The sequence below is a fragment of the Sinocyclocheilus grahami genome, unplaced genomic scaffold (genome assembly GCF_001515645.1).
Source record: "Sinocyclocheilus grahami isolate Dianchi unplaced genomic scaffold, SAMN03320097.WGS_v1.1 scaffold386.1, whole genome shotgun sequence".
Lineage (NCBI taxonomy): Eukaryota > Metazoa > Chordata > Actinopteri > Cypriniformes > Cyprinidae > Sinocyclocheilus > Sinocyclocheilus grahami.
The window spans coordinates 787,138-807,956 of record NW_015505565.1 but is presented as its reverse complement, the minus strand read 5'-3'; the positions used below and the strand labels follow the sequence as shown (position 1 = coordinate 807,956).

The 20,819-nt window shown below is 35.8% G+C and overlaps 1 protein-coding gene across 1 annotated transcript in view; it reads right to left on the bottom strand.

Moving 5' to 3' along the window:
* Positions 1 to 1,293: 1,293 nt before the first annotated feature.
* prkcea (protein kinase C, epsilon a) overlaps positions 1,294 to 20,819 on the bottom strand; it is a 67,246-nt gene continuing 47,720 nt past the window's right edge. The window contains exons 11-15 of the mRNA XM_016231281.1: positions 16,525 to 16,679; positions 6,802 to 6,940; positions 6,525 to 6,713; positions 5,385 to 5,531; positions 1,294 to 3,147 (exon numbers count right to left, since the gene is read on the bottom strand). Coding sequence (XP_016086767.1) covers positions 3,001 to 3,147; positions 5,385 to 5,531; positions 6,525 to 6,713; positions 6,802 to 6,940; positions 16,525 to 16,679 — 777 coding nt within the window. The 3' untranslated portion in view covers positions 1,294 to 3,000. The remainder of the gene's footprint in view (positions 3,148 to 5,384; positions 5,532 to 6,524; positions 6,714 to 6,801; positions 6,941 to 16,524; positions 16,680 to 20,819) is intronic.

Genomic DNA, 20,819 nt, shown 5'->3' with positions numbered 1-20,819 from the left:
CTTCCTCTTCACACATGCGTGCTCGGTAGTTCTGCGCGCACTTGGCCTGTGAAAAAGATCAGTTTCAGTGTCTCATATAAAACAAACATCACGTGAAGTGTCCAAGAAGGATCCAAAAAGAATGAGGGCTGAATTTTAATCTCAGAAAGTGGACAAACAAACAAAAATGACCGTCGACCATGGAAAAATAACAGTAAAGCGTCTTTTCCAGGAGTAGGGTTTAATTGGAACAGATTTAACTTGAGTTCAACTCTATCTTGGACCCATTCCCATTTAATTAGATGCTTCTACCAGTATACCATGCAAACAAACATGTAATCGATCCCTTGTTATGACTTCAGAGTAGATGTAAATCATAATCGGAATGGTTAGAAATAGCCACGTTTTGAGAAGTTTGCATCTGTGCACCTCAAACATTTCCATTTAGGTGACTGTTGAAGTACAGCTTATATCAAGCTCATTTGCAATAATGCACACACATGCATGTTGGTTTCACCATGTTAGCAAGAACATCTCATTGACGTCGTGCAATAGCTTTCGGTGAGGAGAGGAGGTTTACTGACCCCAAAACCTTCAGAGAAGCCTGTTGGTATCAGCAGATTTAAGGCATTATATTATTTAGATGATTTGTGAGCCATTCCAATAATCCAAAACACTTTAAATGTCCTTACATGTAAGTTTTTCTTGTTGCACTGCATTTCTGAGAATGTTTTTTTTTTTTTTTAAATTTAGACTTACAAGTAGCCAAACCTCTAGCCTCTATTTTACTTTTGAAATGTGATGTTCTGTTTCCTCAGTATGGGTGTGTGCGTGTGTGTGCACATAATCCTCTTGCAACATATCACTAAAACACATCATTTTTCATACATCTTGGGGTTTAATAGGTTAAACAAACATTCACATCCTTTAGATGACAGCACATTTGGCACATAGTAAAATGCTTACGAGATAACGCTAGTGTATCCAGAAAATAAATACCTCTGTGCACATGAAGCTTCACCATACAGAAACTAAAGTCCAATACCAGATGTATATAATACAGCACTATCATACATATGAAACATTTATGTATTTTAATACTGTACGTGCAAATATTCAATATTCAGCCAGATAAATCTTTGCACTTAATTTAAGAGGTAATTCTTAGTTTATGTACTCTGTTTTGACTTTGAAGACAGACCATGGATGCGTCCTATATATCAAGTTCATTCCTTTACAATTAAAAAGGGAACAATGGGAGAAAATAAAGCTGAACAAGACATTTGGCATGAAACAGTGAGGGTGACAGACAGGAAAGTGCCTGTGAGAGAAAAGGCTTCAAAGACAATCGGCAACATTGACCTAGCTACCGTGATCAACCCACAGACACGTTTAAAAAAAGCAACGAAACAAAAAGAAACTTCAGACAGAAATAAAAGGTCAGAAACCACTTTTAAAAGAACAATAAAACACATCTTATTCAAATCGCCATTGAATTGCTAAAGCAAAAGTCATCACATTCCAGAAGGTTTTAATTAGTACGCCTGAAATGTACCCTTTTTTCGTTTCGTTCACCTCTCCTTTAGAGTCTTTTACATTGCACAAGTAAATAATTCAACTACAGGGGATTCACAAAATTTTAAACAAGACTGAATAGTTTGAAAGATATACGGAGGTGTGTAACAATTGTCTGAAATCAAGTAACACAAAAAGACGCAAAGGAAACAAATGACTTACTGACACAAAAAAGGAAGCGTAGCTACATGTATATTGAATAAATTAAGAGCTCACACATTTTTCCACCACATTCCACAGCTTATGTACTTCAGCAAACTATGTACATGAGAACGGCAGAGAGAAGCATGAGAGCGAGAGAGAGCGAGAAAGCCTTTGGTGAAGCTCTAACCTATGCAACACGAGAAAATCAGCACAAGAGAGAAACCGAAACAGAAACATTTGAAACTAAAGAAAAGAACTAGGGGAAATGTGTTTAGGGTATTGCACATAGATATCAAAAACATGGTTTTCTTTTCATAAACCGATGCTACTCAATAACGACACAATTTGCAAGACCATGCAAACAATTGCCTACTCTTAAGAAGCTTTCACAGGCTTTTGGAGCGAATACTATGTACATGTTACGTTCTGTACAAATCAAACGGGCAGCTATGGGTACTGGTCTGTCTGCCCACGACTATACCTTCGTATGCATAGCGGCGGGACATGGCGCACAAACACACACACACACACACACACACACTGTAGTCTTTGCACAGTCGAGCGCAAATGAAAAGCCATTGCAAAACAACATGAAAACAACCATAGAGCTTCAGGAGGGCAAGGGCCTCTCGCTCTCATTCATGCAAACACATGCACACGGACACATACATGTCATGCACACACCTACTCAGGCCGACACTTCGTAACACAACCCATTTACAGCAGGTCATCATTCCAAATGGACCTTTATAACACTGATGGAATATATATATATACTACAAATGTCTTTGAATATTTTATAAAATTGCTCCTAAAATGTCACCTGAATACACAAAAAGGCATTTGACTGCACAGCACAACATTTTTCAATTGTCATTTATGCAGGGTAAATTCCTCCTCAAGGGCAAGACCTTTCCATCAAGGGATTACGAAGACCCGACCGGTGTCCGAAATTGTAGTACAATCATTTTTACCGTCAATTTTGGTTTAAGGTAGTGCCTTCCTCTTCCTTGGGCTCTGGAGAACATTCGTTTTCTGATTGGTTGTCAAACTTTTTGAGGCCTGTGATGAGATCCATGTGTAGTACAGTTTGTTTTTTCTCTTTTCGGAGATTTAGAGAAGAATAAAAGAACAAAAACAGCAGTAAAGAGGAATTGAACCACAGGGACTGGCCGTTCTGCTCTGAGCCCCGTCTTCAGAACATTTGTGGAGTGTGTTCATGTATTGCGATGCGATGTGGGTTTTTGAGTGTTTGTGGGTGTGTTTAACATATATTTGAGCTGACGGACACCAAGTTAGACTTTAAGACAAAGCCTCCTCTCCGAAGTAGGAGAAGCCCTTGAATTCATCCTGGTTGATTTGTTTGATGATGGCTTCGTCTACTGGCGTCAGCATGGGGTCCTCGCGAGTGAAGTCCTGGTCGAAGTTATTCACATCGCGCTTGGTTTTCTATAGCAAAACAGACACAGAGATACATTATTTTATGAAGGTTTTCTGAGGTTTAGCTTTTAAAAGTTCACTCAAAAATGAAAATGTCGTGCCAGACTTTTGTTCATCTTCAAACACAAATGAGGCCACTAATGAAACATAAGAGACTCCTCAGGCCTCTGAGAAAGTCCATTAGCCCAAAACATTGACACTTCAAAAAGTTTATAAAGAGATCAAACAAACCTCATTGGTTCTTGAGGAAGCTCAACTGTACTTGCTAGACATGCGAGAACAGACCTCACTGGTTCTTGCAGAAGCTCAATCGTACTTTTTTGACGCATGAGAAAAAAACCTACCTGGTTCATGCAGAAGATCAATCGTACTCAGTGTTGGGAAGGTTACTTTGGAAATGTAATAGGTTACAGATTACAAGTTACCCTATTTAAAGCTGCAGTCCGTAACTTTTTTGTGTTCAAAATTTCAAAAATTTATATAATAAGCGAGTACACCATGAATCCATTTTCCAAACCGTGTTTTTGGCTTGTCCTGAATCACTACGGTACACCTATAACAAGTGTTTATATTCGGACTAGTTAGACTGGTTCGGGTAGGTACCGCTGCAGAGTAGCCCAGTACCTGTGTGATTCGTCATAGACATAAACAGAGAGAAGTAGCTCCGGCGACAATGTTCTTCCGCAAGACGCACGCAGTTCTGTTTATTAACCGCTAGAGCACCAAAAGTTACGGACTGCAGCTTTAAAATGTAATAAGTAGTGCAACTATTTCATATTTTAGAGCACAATTTAATCTGTAAGTGGATGTGTGTGTGTGAGTGTTTGTGTGCGTTCTTGTTTATGCTACATATGCAAGGATATAAAACCTGAAATTTTTGACATTGTGGGGCCTGTGGTCCCCAGGAGGGAAACAAATTATTAAAAATAGTAAATGATGTTTATCTGAAAGTGTAACAATGCAAACAGGTTTTCTGTAAGGGGTAAGTTTAAGGTTAGGGGATAGAAAACATTGATTGGTCAGTATAAAATAACAGAAGTCTATGGAAAGTCCCCACAATTCACAGAAACCTAACGTGTGTGTGTGTGTGTGTGTGTGTGTGTGTGTGTGTGAGAAAAAAAATTAATACAACCCCCTTTGTAATTGCTAACATTTTTACAAGTAACTAATTTAATTACCCTACAGTAGTTACTCCCCAACACTGATCGTATTTGCTTGACACGTGAGAGAAACCTCATTGGATCTTGCAGAAGCATGCTCAAGCTTTTGTTTATCACATTTGATGTGAATAAAAGCATTAAATGTGTTCATCATATAAAATCAATAATATTTCTTCAGAAGGCTTGGATTGAACTGCTCGATTAATATGGATTTGCACCTGGATATGGACGCTTTATGAACTTTTGAAGTGCCAAGTTTTGGTGTAATAGACTTTCAATGGAAGGACAGAAATCTCTCAGGTTTGATAAAAAAATAATATTTGTTAAAATGAAATATGAAAAGGACAATAGTCCTATGGGTTTGGAACGACATGAGGGTGAGTACAGTAAATGATGACCGAATTTTCAGTTATTTTCATCAAAACTAACCCTTTAAAAAAATTCTGATAATACTAATAAAACAAACAAATGTCTGTATTGCTTAAGATTCAGATTTGGTACCCAGTTCTAAGAAGCAGTGCAGACTTTCAGTTAAAAGCCACAGGTGCGTATGTAAATGTAGATACTGTGGAGAGTGTGGTGATGAAAACGCCAGCTCAAAGTTACTCAGAGGGCAAGAGAGCATGTGGCGGTCGCGTTTTCTCTCAACCTTTCTGTGACCTTTCCATCTAAAGCACCCACTTGTGTACATATACACACACGCGCATACACACAACACACTCAGCCCTTCCCCCCGCCATGGGAAAGCAGAAGTTGACAAGTGCCGTTGTGGCATTCGACTTTCAGTCTAGACCACAGACGCTAAAGAAAGAGGAACACGAGAGATAAAGTCTATGTGCGCGTGCTGTGTCGGAGCGTTTTGCAGAAAACATGTCTATGAATTGTGATGCACATTTTACATTTATGCAGTTGACAGATGCTTTTACCCAAAGCCACTTACATTGCATTCAATGTATTTACACTACATTTATACCAGTTTGTTTTCTTTGGGAATCGAACCCATAACCTTGGTGCTGCTAGTGCTATGCTAACTGTTTGAGCAACAGAGATAGGTTAAATCAATGTGTGCGAATCATGTATGCTTACAATGCGAGGTTTAAAGGGGGGCTTGATCTTCCTCTGCTCCAGCAAGACCCAGTCGATCTCTCTGAAGAAAGGGTGGACTTTGATGGCTTCCTCTAGTCCCTGGGTCACCACACAGCCCAGACGCTTACTGGGGCTCTTTGTCATGAACTGAGGAAAGGGAATACATTTTACATTACATAATTCATAAAGAAGGGGTAAATATGAACAGCTTTTAAGGGGCTTTAAGCATTTTTGTGTAATATGACACAAAAAAATACAAGGAAGATATCACTGAAAATGATGTCTTGAGAAATCACACTTGTCATTCTAACAGCAAAAAAACAAAAACAAAAAAAAAAGTCAGGGGAGTGGCCCAACTCTTTTTAGCCAATCATAGAACTGTAATGCTTAATAATAAGGTTTACTAGCTAATAATTTTAGTTAATGCCTTAGTATCATAATTTACCAATAAGAATACTTTTACAGCATTTATTAATAAAGGTTATTGTACATTTTTATATACACAAATACATTTTAACATTTAAAAAAATTTAACAATATTAACATTACATTAAAAAGACAATGTATAGATTGTATAATTATAATGGAGTCATAATTAACTAAATTAAAATAAAATGAAAAGAAAAACAATTCTAACTATAAAAAATATTAAAAACAACGTGCTTTGTCGTAATGATAGCAAAACTACTAAAGAAAATGTTCTTATGAAGTGTTACTCAAACAACGAGCCAATCAGAAACACTCTTTTGTTGGCATGTCTTTGGAGAGAGGGTATGCGGATTGAATCAATAGATGGTTTAATTCATTCGGGTGGAAATTTTTTAGAGCACAAATATTAGAAAAATGGAAATGTATGTGTATAAAATATGCCACAAAATGAGTGTATTTGTAAGTCAGAGGTAAATATACCAGAACAGGGGGATGAATGAGGAACAAAAGGGTGGAAAATGAACAGAGGAAAGTTGGGAGAAGTCAGAAGGAAAGTGCAGCTTTCCACTGTAATGGTAATGTAATGTAATGTAATGACCACTGTATGGTCATGGTATGACCATACAGTGGAGCTCAGTATATCACTGCAGGAAGAGAAAAGATTTCCGAACAGAAGTGAAAAAACAAATGATAAATGGGCCAACCGCTTACAGCTTTCAGAATGCTGACGGCTTCTTTACTGAGCCACACGGGATAAAGCACGTCATCGTGGAGGATGGACTCAAAAAGATCATCCTCATTGTCAGCTTCAAACGGAGGCTGACCGGCCATCATTTCATACATGAGAACGCCCAGAGCCCACCAATCCACCGACGGGCCGTACTCCAACTCCTGCAGGATCTGAACGAGACAGACACAAAAATGGGGTTCAAAATTATGTCAAACACGTCAGCTGTAGGTTATGTTCATTATGATTTACTAGACATACTTCAGGTGCAATGTAGTCAGGGGTCCCGCAGAAGGTGGTGGTCGTGACCCCATTCAGAATGCCCTCTTTGCACATGCCAAAGTCGGCCAGTTTACAGTGGCCTTCAGCGTCCAACAGAATGTTATCCAGCTTCAGATCTCTGCAGTGACAGGGGGGAAAAAACAATTAGACCTTATTTGACATTTTTGTGACTTGCTTAAAGTTTTAAAGAAATTGTCCAGGCTGTTTAAAATGGTTTTATTAAGGGGTCAGCATGCCTGTCAGACAGTAAGCTGACAACTGATCTACAGGATCTTGAGGGCCTGGGCCATTCTGCGAACCTTTACAACAATAACACATGGCACTCATTTATAACTCAAGCTGCTCTCTGTTCCATTCCTGAGATGACTGCATGCAAGTCTAGGTGTTTGAAGTGCTCAGGGCTGAACATTTGTGTAGGTAAAAACGACAGCAGCCTCAAGTAAGCTGTTAAAACCCTTCACTTCACAACACGCACATCAACATTTTGAGCCCTCATGAAGAAGTCAATCATGTACTGGACAGCTCAATGTTTCTCAAAATCCCCAAATGCAGGCAGAAATGGAAATAATTTTTTTTTTTTATGTGGTCAATTTCTACAGCTACTTTTAAACTAAAACTCTGCAGCAGTCACTTGGATAAGTAGTTGTTGCTTGTTGAACTTGTTGACTTTTGATGATTTTTTGATGAAAAAGTGTGCTGCAAACACTGTTGGAAACACAAATTGAGGACCAATCTGCACCTTATTGATGACCCGTGGCGTTAATATACTGCATCTGTGCCAGCGCGTGATGTAATAAAACTGCAGCTCGTTAATAAACGTTTTTTTTATTTTTTATTTTTTATACAATCCACCTTCATTTTGCAAGTGCACTCGCGCATAAACAATTTTCAAGTTCAACACTCTTTGTTTCATTCAGTTGTGGATACTGCTGATTCACCGAGACCGCCGCGGCTCAGCAAAGAGACATGCGTGTGTGTGTGTGTGTTTTCCTTTGAAAAAGTTTCCCCAGAAATACTTAGCTATTTAATGCATTTTTCCTTACAAATTGTGTTATCAGCATAACAATTCGAGTAAATGTGTAAAAGGTATGGCATGACGCCGTCCTTCTAGAACAATGTGCATTTATGTTAAAATTGTAACATACATTATCAAGTTTAGTTATTCTTATTTCTTTATTGCAAAACTCTAAAAGTGGCACCGTTTTGGAGAGAAATGGGCTCTCATTTTAACCCATATCATGGTGTGTAATGCTGAACTATGAGTTTCTAATGGTGTTTGTATTTGCACTCTTCTAAACATTGTACATACAAACAAATATTGTATGTTCTAAACATACAATATTTTATGTGCAACAACAGCATGCTGTCTCAGTGGCCTTACACATGATTTTAAATCTATTTTTTCAAACTTCTTCAACTGAATATTGTTTCAGTGCTGTTTTGAAATATTTTAAAGATATTCTTCATTCTTTATGACAAACAAGGTAATGTGAATTACAGAATGTACAACGTTTTTAAAATGTATAAATTGCGGTGTACAGCGTTTATTGTGAGGGGGTAGAATCCACAGCTCAGTACTCACTACTCAATGCCCGTGAGTACTTTTAAATTGGCTACTCTTTTACTCTTACTCAAGTAGTTTTTTGGACAAGTACTTTTACTCTACTCACACTACATTTTTTGGAAGGTAATGGTACTTCTACTTGAGTATATTTTTTCAGTACTCTTTCCACCACTGCATATATGACAATAGAAAACAGTTTTTTTTTTAATTGTAATAATATTTTACAATATTACTATTTTTAATGTATGTTTGGTCAAATAAATCCAGCCTTGGTATGTATAAAACACATCCTTCAAAAACATAAAAAATTCTTACTGACCCAAATCTAGTGTATATTTCTCTGTATTTTTACACCCTGTCATTTTAACGAGAGCATCTGGGTGGATTGCACTGATATGGGACACTGCAATTTATTTGAAGACGTCTCCTCAGACGTATCGGAGTGTGGCTGGTCTTTCTGTGATCTGTGCTTTCCTCGAATTGCAGTTAATGAGCCATAGAAGAGTCTTATATCAGTGTACTATTCACCTGAGAATAGAATCTGCTCTGGCTCGTGTAAGAATGTGTAGAGCCATTGTTATCAAAGCCTCACTGATGTACTGACACCTTCTTCAGATGCAGCATGGCTGCTCCAGGTGAGTGACTGAGGCTGAAGGGAAGTGTACTGCCAATAAGCTTGTCATGCTCTATCTAACAGATATCATCTTTAATGAGGTAGGTGGAGCAGGAAAGGTTAGAGGAGAGAATGCTGGGTGCCAGAGCATGTCAGCCATGTGCACGAGCCTACAGTGACCTCTTGATGACCCTATGTGTTTTACATGTGTATGTGTCATATTGAGGGATACAGAAGCCGGGGTGTGGCTCATCAGGTGTGCATCTGTTTACACACTTCTGAGATAAGGATTCATATTTCTCTTGTAAAACCTGTCTATCATAATGTAACATGAGCGGTTGTATTTTTATGATACTATTCAATTGATTAAAGACTACATGCATTTGTAAGGAAGCTAAAGTTCATTTCTAAATACACTTAAAACTGTAGTCTTTTTTTTAAAAATTTTCAATAAATTTTAATTTTTACCCTTAAAGAAATTTTTTAAATGATGTACACATGAGATGAAGACTCCAGTCATATCAGTAGCTTATTAAAAGCTGTGTTTTTAAAAAGAAATTAATATTTTAATTTAGCAAGGATACATCGAAAGTGACAATAAGACATTTATAATGTTATAAAAGTTTCTATTTCAAACAAATGCTGTTCTTTTAGGACTATTCATCACAAAATCCTGAAAAAAATATAAAAAATACTAGGCAGCATAACTGTTTTCAAGAAGAAATATTTCTGAGCACCAAATCAGCATATTAGAATGATTTCTGAAGGATAATGTGACACTGAAGACTGGAGTAATGATGCTGAAAATTCAGCTTTGCTATCACAGGAATAAATTACAAAATATATTAAAATATGAAATAGTAATTTTGAATTACGAGAATATTTCACAATATTACTGTTCAATTTACTGTATTTTGATCACATAAACACAGCCTTAGTGAGCATAACAGACTTTATTAAAAAATATTAAATTCTCACAAACCCACTTGTTTTTATATATATATATAAAAATGTGTGCGTGTGTTTTGTGTGTCAACAGTTCGATGAAGCTGTACAGGACAAAGACAGCAACAGAGAGCCAATCAGGCCTGGCCTTTGATGGTTGATTGGCAAAAAAATGTCAACATTTCTTTGCTGGCATCATTCAAGCACAAATCTTTTTGTGAGGCACTGTTCCGACATGAGGGCGGGACAGGTTTATGTAACTGTACTATTTTTGACAGCAACCATGGAAGTTGGAAGGATTTTAGTGATATGCACTTAACATGACAATAGCCAATAGAAATAGCGGACTGCGGCCCAGCTTCCTGCAATCTAAAGCCAGAAGTTGTCCGCTGTACAGTACAGGTTGAGTTAAAGTGGACTGTGTACCGCTCAGGGATCAGCATATGCTTCAGTGTTCAGGGTTTTTCAACGGACACTACTGATCTTATAGCGACAAAACTCACAATACATTTCTCTGTCACTCTATATATGTAGATATTAATATATTTCTAGGTCACGTATTAAGTAAAGACTCTCTGACCCCTTTTGGATTTGTCTTCCACACTTCCTCTGAGCGCTACCGGACAACTGTACAGACACGTACACATGCCATAATGCATGGTCCCTCGCACATACACATATGTGCATGTACTGTACACACATAATTAGGCCCTATTGAAATGCCTTCCGGTGTTCTCTTTGTGTGTAGAGTGATTTTTCCATGGAGTCCCTCATCACTTTAACATGAGGCTTTGTCACTGATCAGCCCCAGTCAAAAAATCTCAGCTAAACATACAAGAACAGAGAGAGAGAGAGAGAGAGAGAGAGTAAAGTGAGCTAAAGCTGAGAAACAAGATGGTTTACAGGTCTAATCAGACAGCAAGTCTGTACACAGGACAAGCATTGACCTGCACAACAGACCAAAGAGATACAATTTACCACTTCTTTGCTTTGGCTTTCTCATTCTCACCGTCTTTCTCCCCTCTTTCTTAAAGGTGAAAAAATCTTTAACACTTTATAATAAGTATACACTAATAAAGTACTTACAGATTATTTGTAAACTATCAGTTTATAGTTAATTAATAGTTTATAGACTCTATACAAATATACAGTCAAACCAAAATTTATTCAGACACCTTCACATTATCACAGTTTATTCGCTATAGTTTAGAAAATGGTAATAAAATAAGATTAGAACTCAGAGTTAGTGTATCAGGACAAATTCATCTTGATAATGCCATCCTTCTGTTAGACTGTCTCACAAATGAATTAGGTTGAATAGCTGTCAGCTGTTAAATTTAAGTACACAATTAGATAATACCAATTTAGGTCAACCAATTACCAAGCAATGCTTAATTTCGCATTAGTAATTAAAGAAAAAAAACACTTAAGCAAAACAGGGTCAGATCAAAGTGTCTGAATAATTTTTGGTCCCAAATTTTTATCAATTTTACTAGTAGTCCACTGTATGAAGAATTTTGGGGTATAATATGTCACAGTTTACTTTATTTTGCTATCCTCACTTACATAAATTAACTAGTGTCCTTGCACCCACTAGTAAAAAAATATGAAAAATGATATCTGGTCTCTGAATATTTTTTGGTTTGTATGTATCATAACACTATAGAGAGAGTACATACAGTTTGTTCAGTATAAAAACCATTATGCCTATGAAGAGTCCCTGTAAACCACATATGCCAATACATGTGTGTGTGTGTGTGTGTCCTTAATGTATTTATAAACATTTAAAGGGACAGTAAATATAAATGCAATTAATGTTCAATAAATGCTGGTTTTTAATTAATGACATTTTCCCATTTTCCGTGACCTAATCTAAAGTGAGAACTATTCACTCCTTATTACAATTTAACGATTCCTTTACTATGAGCTAATTCAACAATAATAATTGGGTTAATTACAGTGATAATAAATATAATATTTCTTAATTTATTATAATTTATTCCTGTGATGGCATAGCTGAATTTTCAGCAGCAGATTTCCTTCAGAAATCATTCTAATATGCTGATATAAAGCATTTATTTTATTATAAATGTTGAAAACAACTTAATATTAATATGCTGCTTAATATTTTTGTGGAAATATTTTTTTACTGCCCAAAAAAATCGTACTAACCCCTAACTTTTGAATGGAACTTTTGAATAGAAAATAATCTGTATAACAAAATCTTGACACACTTTGAGTAATCTAATACATGTCACTTACAGAAATCTGATATACTAGAAGTGTACATTCCGTACTTGTACATATTATAAGCGTACAGTATATTTTTTAGGATTTCCTCCCTAATTTGTACTCCTCACGAAAGAAGGAGAAAAGGTGGAGAGGGTTTGGAATTGCTGGAGGCTAAAGAGAGAGAAAGGTGCTGTAATCCACTAATACATCCTACCTCCACTTACATTCCTCAGATAGATCTATCATGCAAAACCATCTATATATTTACAAGACCACAAATAAGGAAACATTTAATCGTCATATCTTTAAATCATGCAATGAACTATTAATATAATTCAGTGAGGAATTTAGCATTAGTGTTCCTGCAACCATTAATCAGATCTATCTTTAAATGACTACTATTAACAAAATTCTAACCCTGCAGAAAGAGCTGGGCAATGCAGCTCACTTGCATTAATGAACTCAAAAACCCTTTATTGGACTAGAACAAATCAATATAAGCATCAAGACACTGAAATGGCAAGCACTTTTGACATGATAACAGGGAAGATAATGATGGTTGTCTCAAATGGGGGTCGTGTGAAGTTTGACCTCTTGTTTCTTTGCAGGTCTCAGCAGGAATGTACTACAGTATCTACCCAAGCTTTGGATAAGGAATAGTGCTTTTGTGCTTTTCTCAGGGCATGTGACCCATTGCAGCCTCTGTATTCAGCTTTCAGCATATCTTTTTGCTTGTAAGTCTGATTGTGTGATAAACAGATGGATAGACAGCGAGATACAAGTTTGTACCTGGGAAGGAATTAATGTGTTTGGCTGTGTTCACACAGTCAGTTTGGGATTGACAACCGTTTTAATCAACAGGTGTGACTCTCAAGTTGTTCTGTACATATGAGAACATTGAATGCATTTGTTTCGCTTTCATAACTGAAGCGAGTGTGAACACACCATACTGATCACTTAAACTGTATTATAGTGCTGTATGAACGCAGTGTGCATGTGTGTCAAAGGATTAGTCCTTTGAGACACTTCACAATTGTTTAATAGAGAGAGAGAGAGAGAGAGAGAGTAAAGTGAGCTAAAGCTGAGAAACAAGATGGTTTACAGGTCTAATCAGACAGCAAGTCTGTACACAGGACAAGCATTGACCTGCACAACAGACCAAAGAGATACAATTTACCACTTCTTTGCTTTGGCTTTCTCATTCTCACCGTCTTTCTCCCCTCTTTCTTAAAGGTGAAAAAATCTTTAACACTTTATAATAAGTATACACTAATAAAGTACTTACAGATTATTTGTAAACTATCAGTTTATAGTTAATTAATAGTTTATAGACTCTATACAAATATACAGTCAAACCAAAATTTATTCAGACACCTTCACATTATCACAGTTTATTCGCTATAGTTTAGAAAATGGTAATAAAATAAGATTAGAACTCAGAGTTAGTGTATCAGGACAAATTCATCTTGATAATGCCATCCTTCTGTTAGACTGTCTCACAAATGAATTAGGTTGAATAGCTGTCAGCTGTTAAATTTAAGTACACAATTAGATAATACCAATTTAGGTCAACCAATTACCAAGCAATGCTTAATTTCGCATTAGTAATTAAAGAAAAAAAACACTTAAGCAAAACAGGGTCAGATCAAAGTGTCTGAATAATTTTTGGTCCCAAATTTTTATCAATTTTACTAGTAGTCCACTGTATGAAGAATTTTGGGGTATAATATGTCACAGTTTACTTTATTTTGCTATCCTCACTTACATAAATTAACTAGTGTCCTTGCACCCACTAGTAAAAAAATATGAAAAATGATATCTGGTCTCTGAATATTTTTTGGTTTGTATGTATCATAACACTATAGAGAGAGTACATACAGTTTGTTCAGTATAAAAACCATTATGCCTATGAAGAGTCCCTGTAAACCACATATGCCAATACATGTGTGTGTGTGTGTGTGTCCTTAATGTATTTATAAACATTTAAAGGGACAGTAAATATAAATGCAATTAATGTTCAATAAATGCTGGTTTTTAATTAATGACATTTTCCCATTTTCCGTGACCTAATCTAAAGTGAGAACTATTCACTCCTTATTACAATTTAACGATTCCTTTACTATGAGCTAATTCAACAATAATAATTGGGTTAATTACAGTGATAATAAATATAATATTTCTTAATTTATTATAATTTATTCCTGTGATGGCATAGCTGAATTTTCAGCAGCAGATTTCCTTCAGAAATCATTCTAATATGCTGATATAAAGCATTTATTTTATTATAAATGTTGAAAACAACTTAATATTAATATGCTGCTTAATATTTTTGTGGAAATATTTTTTTACTGCCCAAAAAAATCGTACTAACCCCTAACTTTTGAATGGAACTTTTGAATAGAAAATAATCTGAACTACTAGAAGTGTACATTCCGTACTTGTACATATTATAAGCGTACAGTATATTTTTTAGGATTTCCTCCCTAATTTGTACTCCTCACGAAAGAAGGAGAAAAGGTGGAGAGGGTTTGGAATTGCTGGAGGCTAAAGAGAGAGAAAGGTGCTGTAATCCACTAATACATCCTACCTCCACTTACATTCCTCAGATAGATCTATCATGCAAAACCATCTATATATTTACAAGACCACAAATAAGGAAACATTTAATCGTCATATCTTTAAATCATGCAATGAACTATTAATATAATTCAGTGAGGAATTTAGCATTAGTGTTCCTGCAACCATTAATCAGATCTATCTTTAAATGACTACTATTAACAAAATTCTAACCCTGCAGAAAGAGCTGGGCAATGCAGCTCACTTGCATTAATGAACTCAAAAACCCTTTATTGGACTAGAACAAATCAATATAAGCATCAAGACACTGAAATGGCAAGCACTTTTGACATGATAACAGGGAAGATAATGATGGTTGTCTCAAATGGGGGTCGTGTGAAGTTTGACCTCTTGTTTCTTTGCAGGTCTCAGCAGGAATGTACTACAGTATCTACCCAAGCTTTGGATAAGGAATAGTGCTTTTGTGCTTTTCTCAGGGCATGTGACCCATTGCAGCCTCTGTATTCAGCTTTCAGCATATCTTTTTGCTTGTAAGTCTGATTGTGTGATAAACAGATGGATAGACAGCGAGATACAAGTTTGTACCTGGGAAGGAATTAATGTGTTTGGCTGTGTTCACACAGTCAGTTTGGGATTGACAACCGTTTTAATCAACAGGTGTGACTCTCAAGTTGTTCTGTACATATGAGAACATTGAATGCATTTGTTTCGCTTTCATAACTGAAGCGAGTGTGAACACACCATACTGATCACTTAAACTGTATTATAGTGCTGTATGAACGCAGTGTGCATGTGTGTCAAAGGATTAGTCCTTTGAGACACTTCACAATTGTTTAATGTTATCGGCTTCTGTTCAAAAAATAAAAGCTCTGTCTGAACTGTATCAGGAGCGCAGAGCTGCAATTAGCACACAGTGTACACTGTATCTTCAGCAGTGCCTGGGGAGCAGGAAACCCGCTCTGGCCTGAATAATGACTTTACTTCACTGAGAGGTAAGCTGATACTAAACGCTTCACTAACAAAGGCGTGATCTTCTGCTAACTCTCACAGGTCAAATAGGATTAGCATCTGCCTCAGAGCTAGAACAAAAACAAGCATTTAAAGTCTTTGAGTGCCAGTTAGCATGATGCCTGGGTAGGATTGGCATCATTTGTGGGAGCTGAAGTCACACTGCAATCTCATGGCATGACTAGTGCTTGTATTTAGAGTTGAAGTGTACAATTTCTACATGGTTAGTGTCACCAAAAATGAAACATCAAATCAAACTTTCTTAATTTTGTCAATATTGTGGACAATACCAACATGAACATAAATGTGCAATAAAAACGTAAAAACAGTCAATTGTGATTGCAAATTGACTTTAAGGGTGAAGTGTGCATTTTTTCTTTGTTTATTTCTTTAAAATAGGTGTTCTTATCCTACCTTAGTATGCAGAGACAGCTATATGTAGGTATTAATAATTAGAATTTATTATTAATAAATATTTATTTTTGCATTAAGAAAGTAAAATTGTCAATTGTGATTTTATGTTGACTTTTAAGGTGAAGTGTGTATTTTTATTTATTTAATTTTGATTTAAATAAGTGTTCATATCCTAGTTTGTGGTATGAAATGGCCAGTTTTCACAAACCAATTAATTTCTGATTGATAAAATTCTGCACTACTTTTTTACCATTGAAAATCCATCTCATAAAAAAAATCATTCGTCATTCATAAATATGACACATTAAGTAAGTAAAACTGGCTTGATTTTTCCTGTGGGTGTGTATACCTGTAGATGACGCCGTGTTGATGCAGAAACATAAGCGCAGATGTGACCTCAGCTGCGTAGAAACGGGAACGAGCTTCATCAAACTTTCGTGAGCGCTGGATCTGAAACATCAGGTCTCCTCCGTTCACATACTCCATAACAAAGAACAACCGATCCTAGAGACAGAGAAAGAATAAAAAAGAAGACAAAAAGACAGAGTTGATTTTCACAGAACAGACCACACACCCAGTAATAGCGTAATTTAAAATAATCTATAGTTTCACATTACATGTGTCCAAATAACAGTTAAGCACTGCACATGCCAATGCACAATCAACAGAGCTAACAAATATGCTTACTTGATACACTTTCTGCCTCACACTATAGGAAACATTTCTTGTAACTAATAAGGAAATAAGAAAGGAAAGTTTGGGATGTTTGTGTGCCTATTCTATGAATTAGGAAAAGGGCCTATCAATATAAAAACTGTATAAACATCTTATACACATAGTTCTCTTTATCCACATCATTTATGATCAGGAAGTGGAGATCTTTTATAGAGGCCTTATGATAAAACAGTCCCCAATTCAGAGAAAAGCAATTCTGGTAAAGCTACATGAAATCCTGCAGAGTTTAACATTTACCTGGCTATAAACTGTACATGGGGACATGCCATAGACTTCTAGTTTAAAAAAATATTTTATATGAATTATTGTATATTAGGCATTAAATTCTCTCCTATACTTTAATGAATCCATTATGTCCTTCATGCAGTCAAGTTTTCCAGTTCCTGCAGCAGCAAAGAACCCCATATCAAGACCGGTCCACCTCCATGTTTGACCGTGGTGATTTTTTATGCCAGACGTACCGCTCATTCATGGGTCCAAAAAGTTCCAGTTTGGTCACACACATCCTCCCACACACAAGAAAGCTTGTGTGCTGCTAAGCACACAGCAAAGGTCAAGGGATTATAAGGAAACAAAAAATGAATACACGCTCAACACAACTATCTTAAGTCTTTTTTTAAAGGAATAGATCACCAAAAAATTTAATTTACTGAAACTTTACTCACGCTCCAGGATTTAGCATTACTTGATCACCAGTGGATCCTCTGCAGTCAATGGGTGCTGTCAGAATGAGAGTTAAAACAGCTGATAGAAACACAACAAATAATCCACATGTAACCCGCATGACTCCAGTCCATCAATTAACGTCTTGCGAAAAGCTACATGCTTGTAAACAAATGCATTAGGATGGTTTTAACCTGCTAAAATATGAGTCCTCTATCCATAATATTGCTTTCTTCAGTGAAAAAGTCATCTTCAGGAGAATCAGGAGAGAAATATGCACCAGTTACAAGCGAAAACAGTCAAAAACCATTCTAAACAAATATTTTGGTGGATTTTAATGTGAGAGTGGGTGAAATCTTTCACTGAAAGAAGCGTTATTATGGATTATGGACTCTATGGACTCTGGAATTTTGGCCAGAGGCGATGGTTTACAGTTAAAATGTCTAATGATGGATTTGTTTCTTACAAACATGCAGCTTGTCATTTCACAAGGTATTAATTGATGGACTGGAGTCATGTGGATTACTTTGGACTCTCATTCTGACGGCACCCATTCACTGCAGAGGATCCAATGGTGAGCAAGTGATGCAATGCTAAATTTCTCAAAATCTGTTCCAATGAAGAAAAAAAACGCAATCAACAAAATCTTGGATGACCTGAGGGTGAGCAAAATTTCATTTAAGGTGATATACATTATAACAAATCATATTTCACATATATCATCTAATTCCAAGAATGAGTTGCTAAATGATTTCCTAATCTCTTATCTGACTATGGAGTCACTATATTTTGATTTTTCACCAACCACACAGGACAGAAGTAATACTTGCCAGTGCAAAAGTCAACAGCATGATGCTAGTTTATAGTGAGTGGTTGGCAGGATATTGGTATGCAGTTGCTAATGCTAATCAGAGTGGGTTCTGAGGTTGTTGAGGGTTTCTAGGTGGTTTCTAATTGGCTTAAGTTCAAAGCGCCCACTTCCAAGCATCTTTTTAAAGATCTGGAAAAAATCCATTATTCTTTGTTTGTTAATGAGATTTATCATTAACCTTTTAAAAGTCTTTTAAATGTAAAAGCATACATCACAGCATGACACAAGCTTAAGTTTATTAGAATTTGAACAAAACCCTAAGTACTTTGACATGAAAGGACCTTTTTATTTTGCACCAATATTATGGTCCTTAAGCATTATGCTGAGAAATAATCACATGAATAGTATACTAAATCAATCAGGATAAAGGTATATTAAATAAATCTTAATTGTTAAGTGGTGGTTGGTATTTAATACAGCATACATAATGAAATGCTGCCAGAAATATCACACTGCCATACTCCACATTCCCTCACTGACAAAAATTGTTTTAAGCCATGACTTCTGATGAACAAAGTTCTCTTATGTAAGTATACAAAAGCCCACTTCTGTGTACTTTGTTCTTTATTCAGAGAAGAGGAATTTAAACAGGATGCTTAAATAGTTTGTGTAAATGTGCCAAGAAATCTGAAGGAGGCCCACCCAATCCAATATGAACAAACATTTCCTGCCCCTAATTAGAAATGAACAAATAGTTTCTTCCCTTTAGGCTGGACCACAAGACAGCAGCTCTGATTGGAAGAAAGCAGACACAGCACTGCCCCATTTGGGTTTGTCAAAACTAACTCTGCTTTTGTTAGCTTACAAGACGACTTTTTGATATCTTTGTGTCATGAATTCAGAAAAGTACAGTGTATCGTTACATCTGGAATTATAGTGTATGTGTGTGTGTGTCAAGCAGGGCAGTTTTCTGTCATGCTATAACAGATGGGTGGTGTAAGGAAACGTCTGTTTAGTCTCATCCATGCTTATATAACATGTTATGAAAGACATTTTCAATGGCTTATTTTCTAAAGACTGCAGGTGCAGGACGCTTCTGACAAACCGGTGCTGAAAACACAAACCAGACACATACAGCACACAAGCATGATAAGACCTGTAATCTGCATTAGCGAAAGCCTATAGATGTAGACATACACAACTCAACAACTTCCCCAAATCTGTGTGGGATTAAAGCTGTACTGTATATTCTGAAGTACTACTTACTGTGGCAATAGTGTTTAATTAAATAAGTATGCTAAAACATTATTACACTATTATTTTATTCAGCAAGCATGCATTAAATTGTGATAATAAAGGCCTTTAATATTTGTATAATATACAAAAAACTCTATTTCAAATAAATACTGTTCTTATTTAAGATAGCGTTTTAGTGCCATGCTAAAAAAGTGCCATGCTTATTTAATTTTCGTAAATAAGATTACGAGATTAAAGTTGTAATATTTTGAGAAAAAGTCAAAATTACGAGAATAAAGCCGTAGCAATACGAAAATAAAGTGGAAATAATTTGAGAATAAAGTCAAAATTACGAAAATAAAAAAAATATTTAGAGAATAAAGTTGAAATTATGAGAAGTCAAAATTTTTAGAGAATAAAGTCAAAATTATAAGAATAAAGTGAAAATATTTTGATAGTATTTCGACAGTAATTGCTGCTTTTAATATAACACAGCTCAGCTTTAAATTTCTGTCAGTTTTATCACAAAATACAAATCATAAATGTGTTTTTCCTCTTTATTTCGAGTTATAGCACGATATAAATGTGAAGGAACATCAGAAGGAATTAAAAAAATTAGCTTAATTTAATGAAACAAATATTGTAATCAGAAAGATGATTGATTTACATGCCGCTTAAACTGAGGTGAATACAGCAAACTGTCACGCCACATTAAAGAGCGTAAAAACACATTATTGTAAGACAAATTGTTTGTATTTCACTATAAAACTGACAGAATTTGAAAGTTGAGACTTAGGAATTTCAGACTGAAGTAGTTTAAGTCTTTGGTTCTTTTAATTGTGATGATTTTGGCTCACATTTAACAAAAACCCACCAATTCACTATCTCAACTAATTACAAAGACTTAAACTACTTCAGTCTGAGTGCATTGAATTGATTTAATACACGAGTTTCACAATTTGAGTTGAATTACTGAAATAAATGAACTTTTCCACGACATTCTAATTTATTGAGATGCACGTGCAGGCTATACTCTCAAAATATTCTTAGATTTTTTTATTATTATTTCTTAACATGGCACTAAAACGCTGTTGTACTTATTCATCAAAGAATCCTGAATATATATATATATATATATATATATATATATATATATATATATAGTGGGGAAAAAAAGTATTTAGTGAGCCACAAACTCT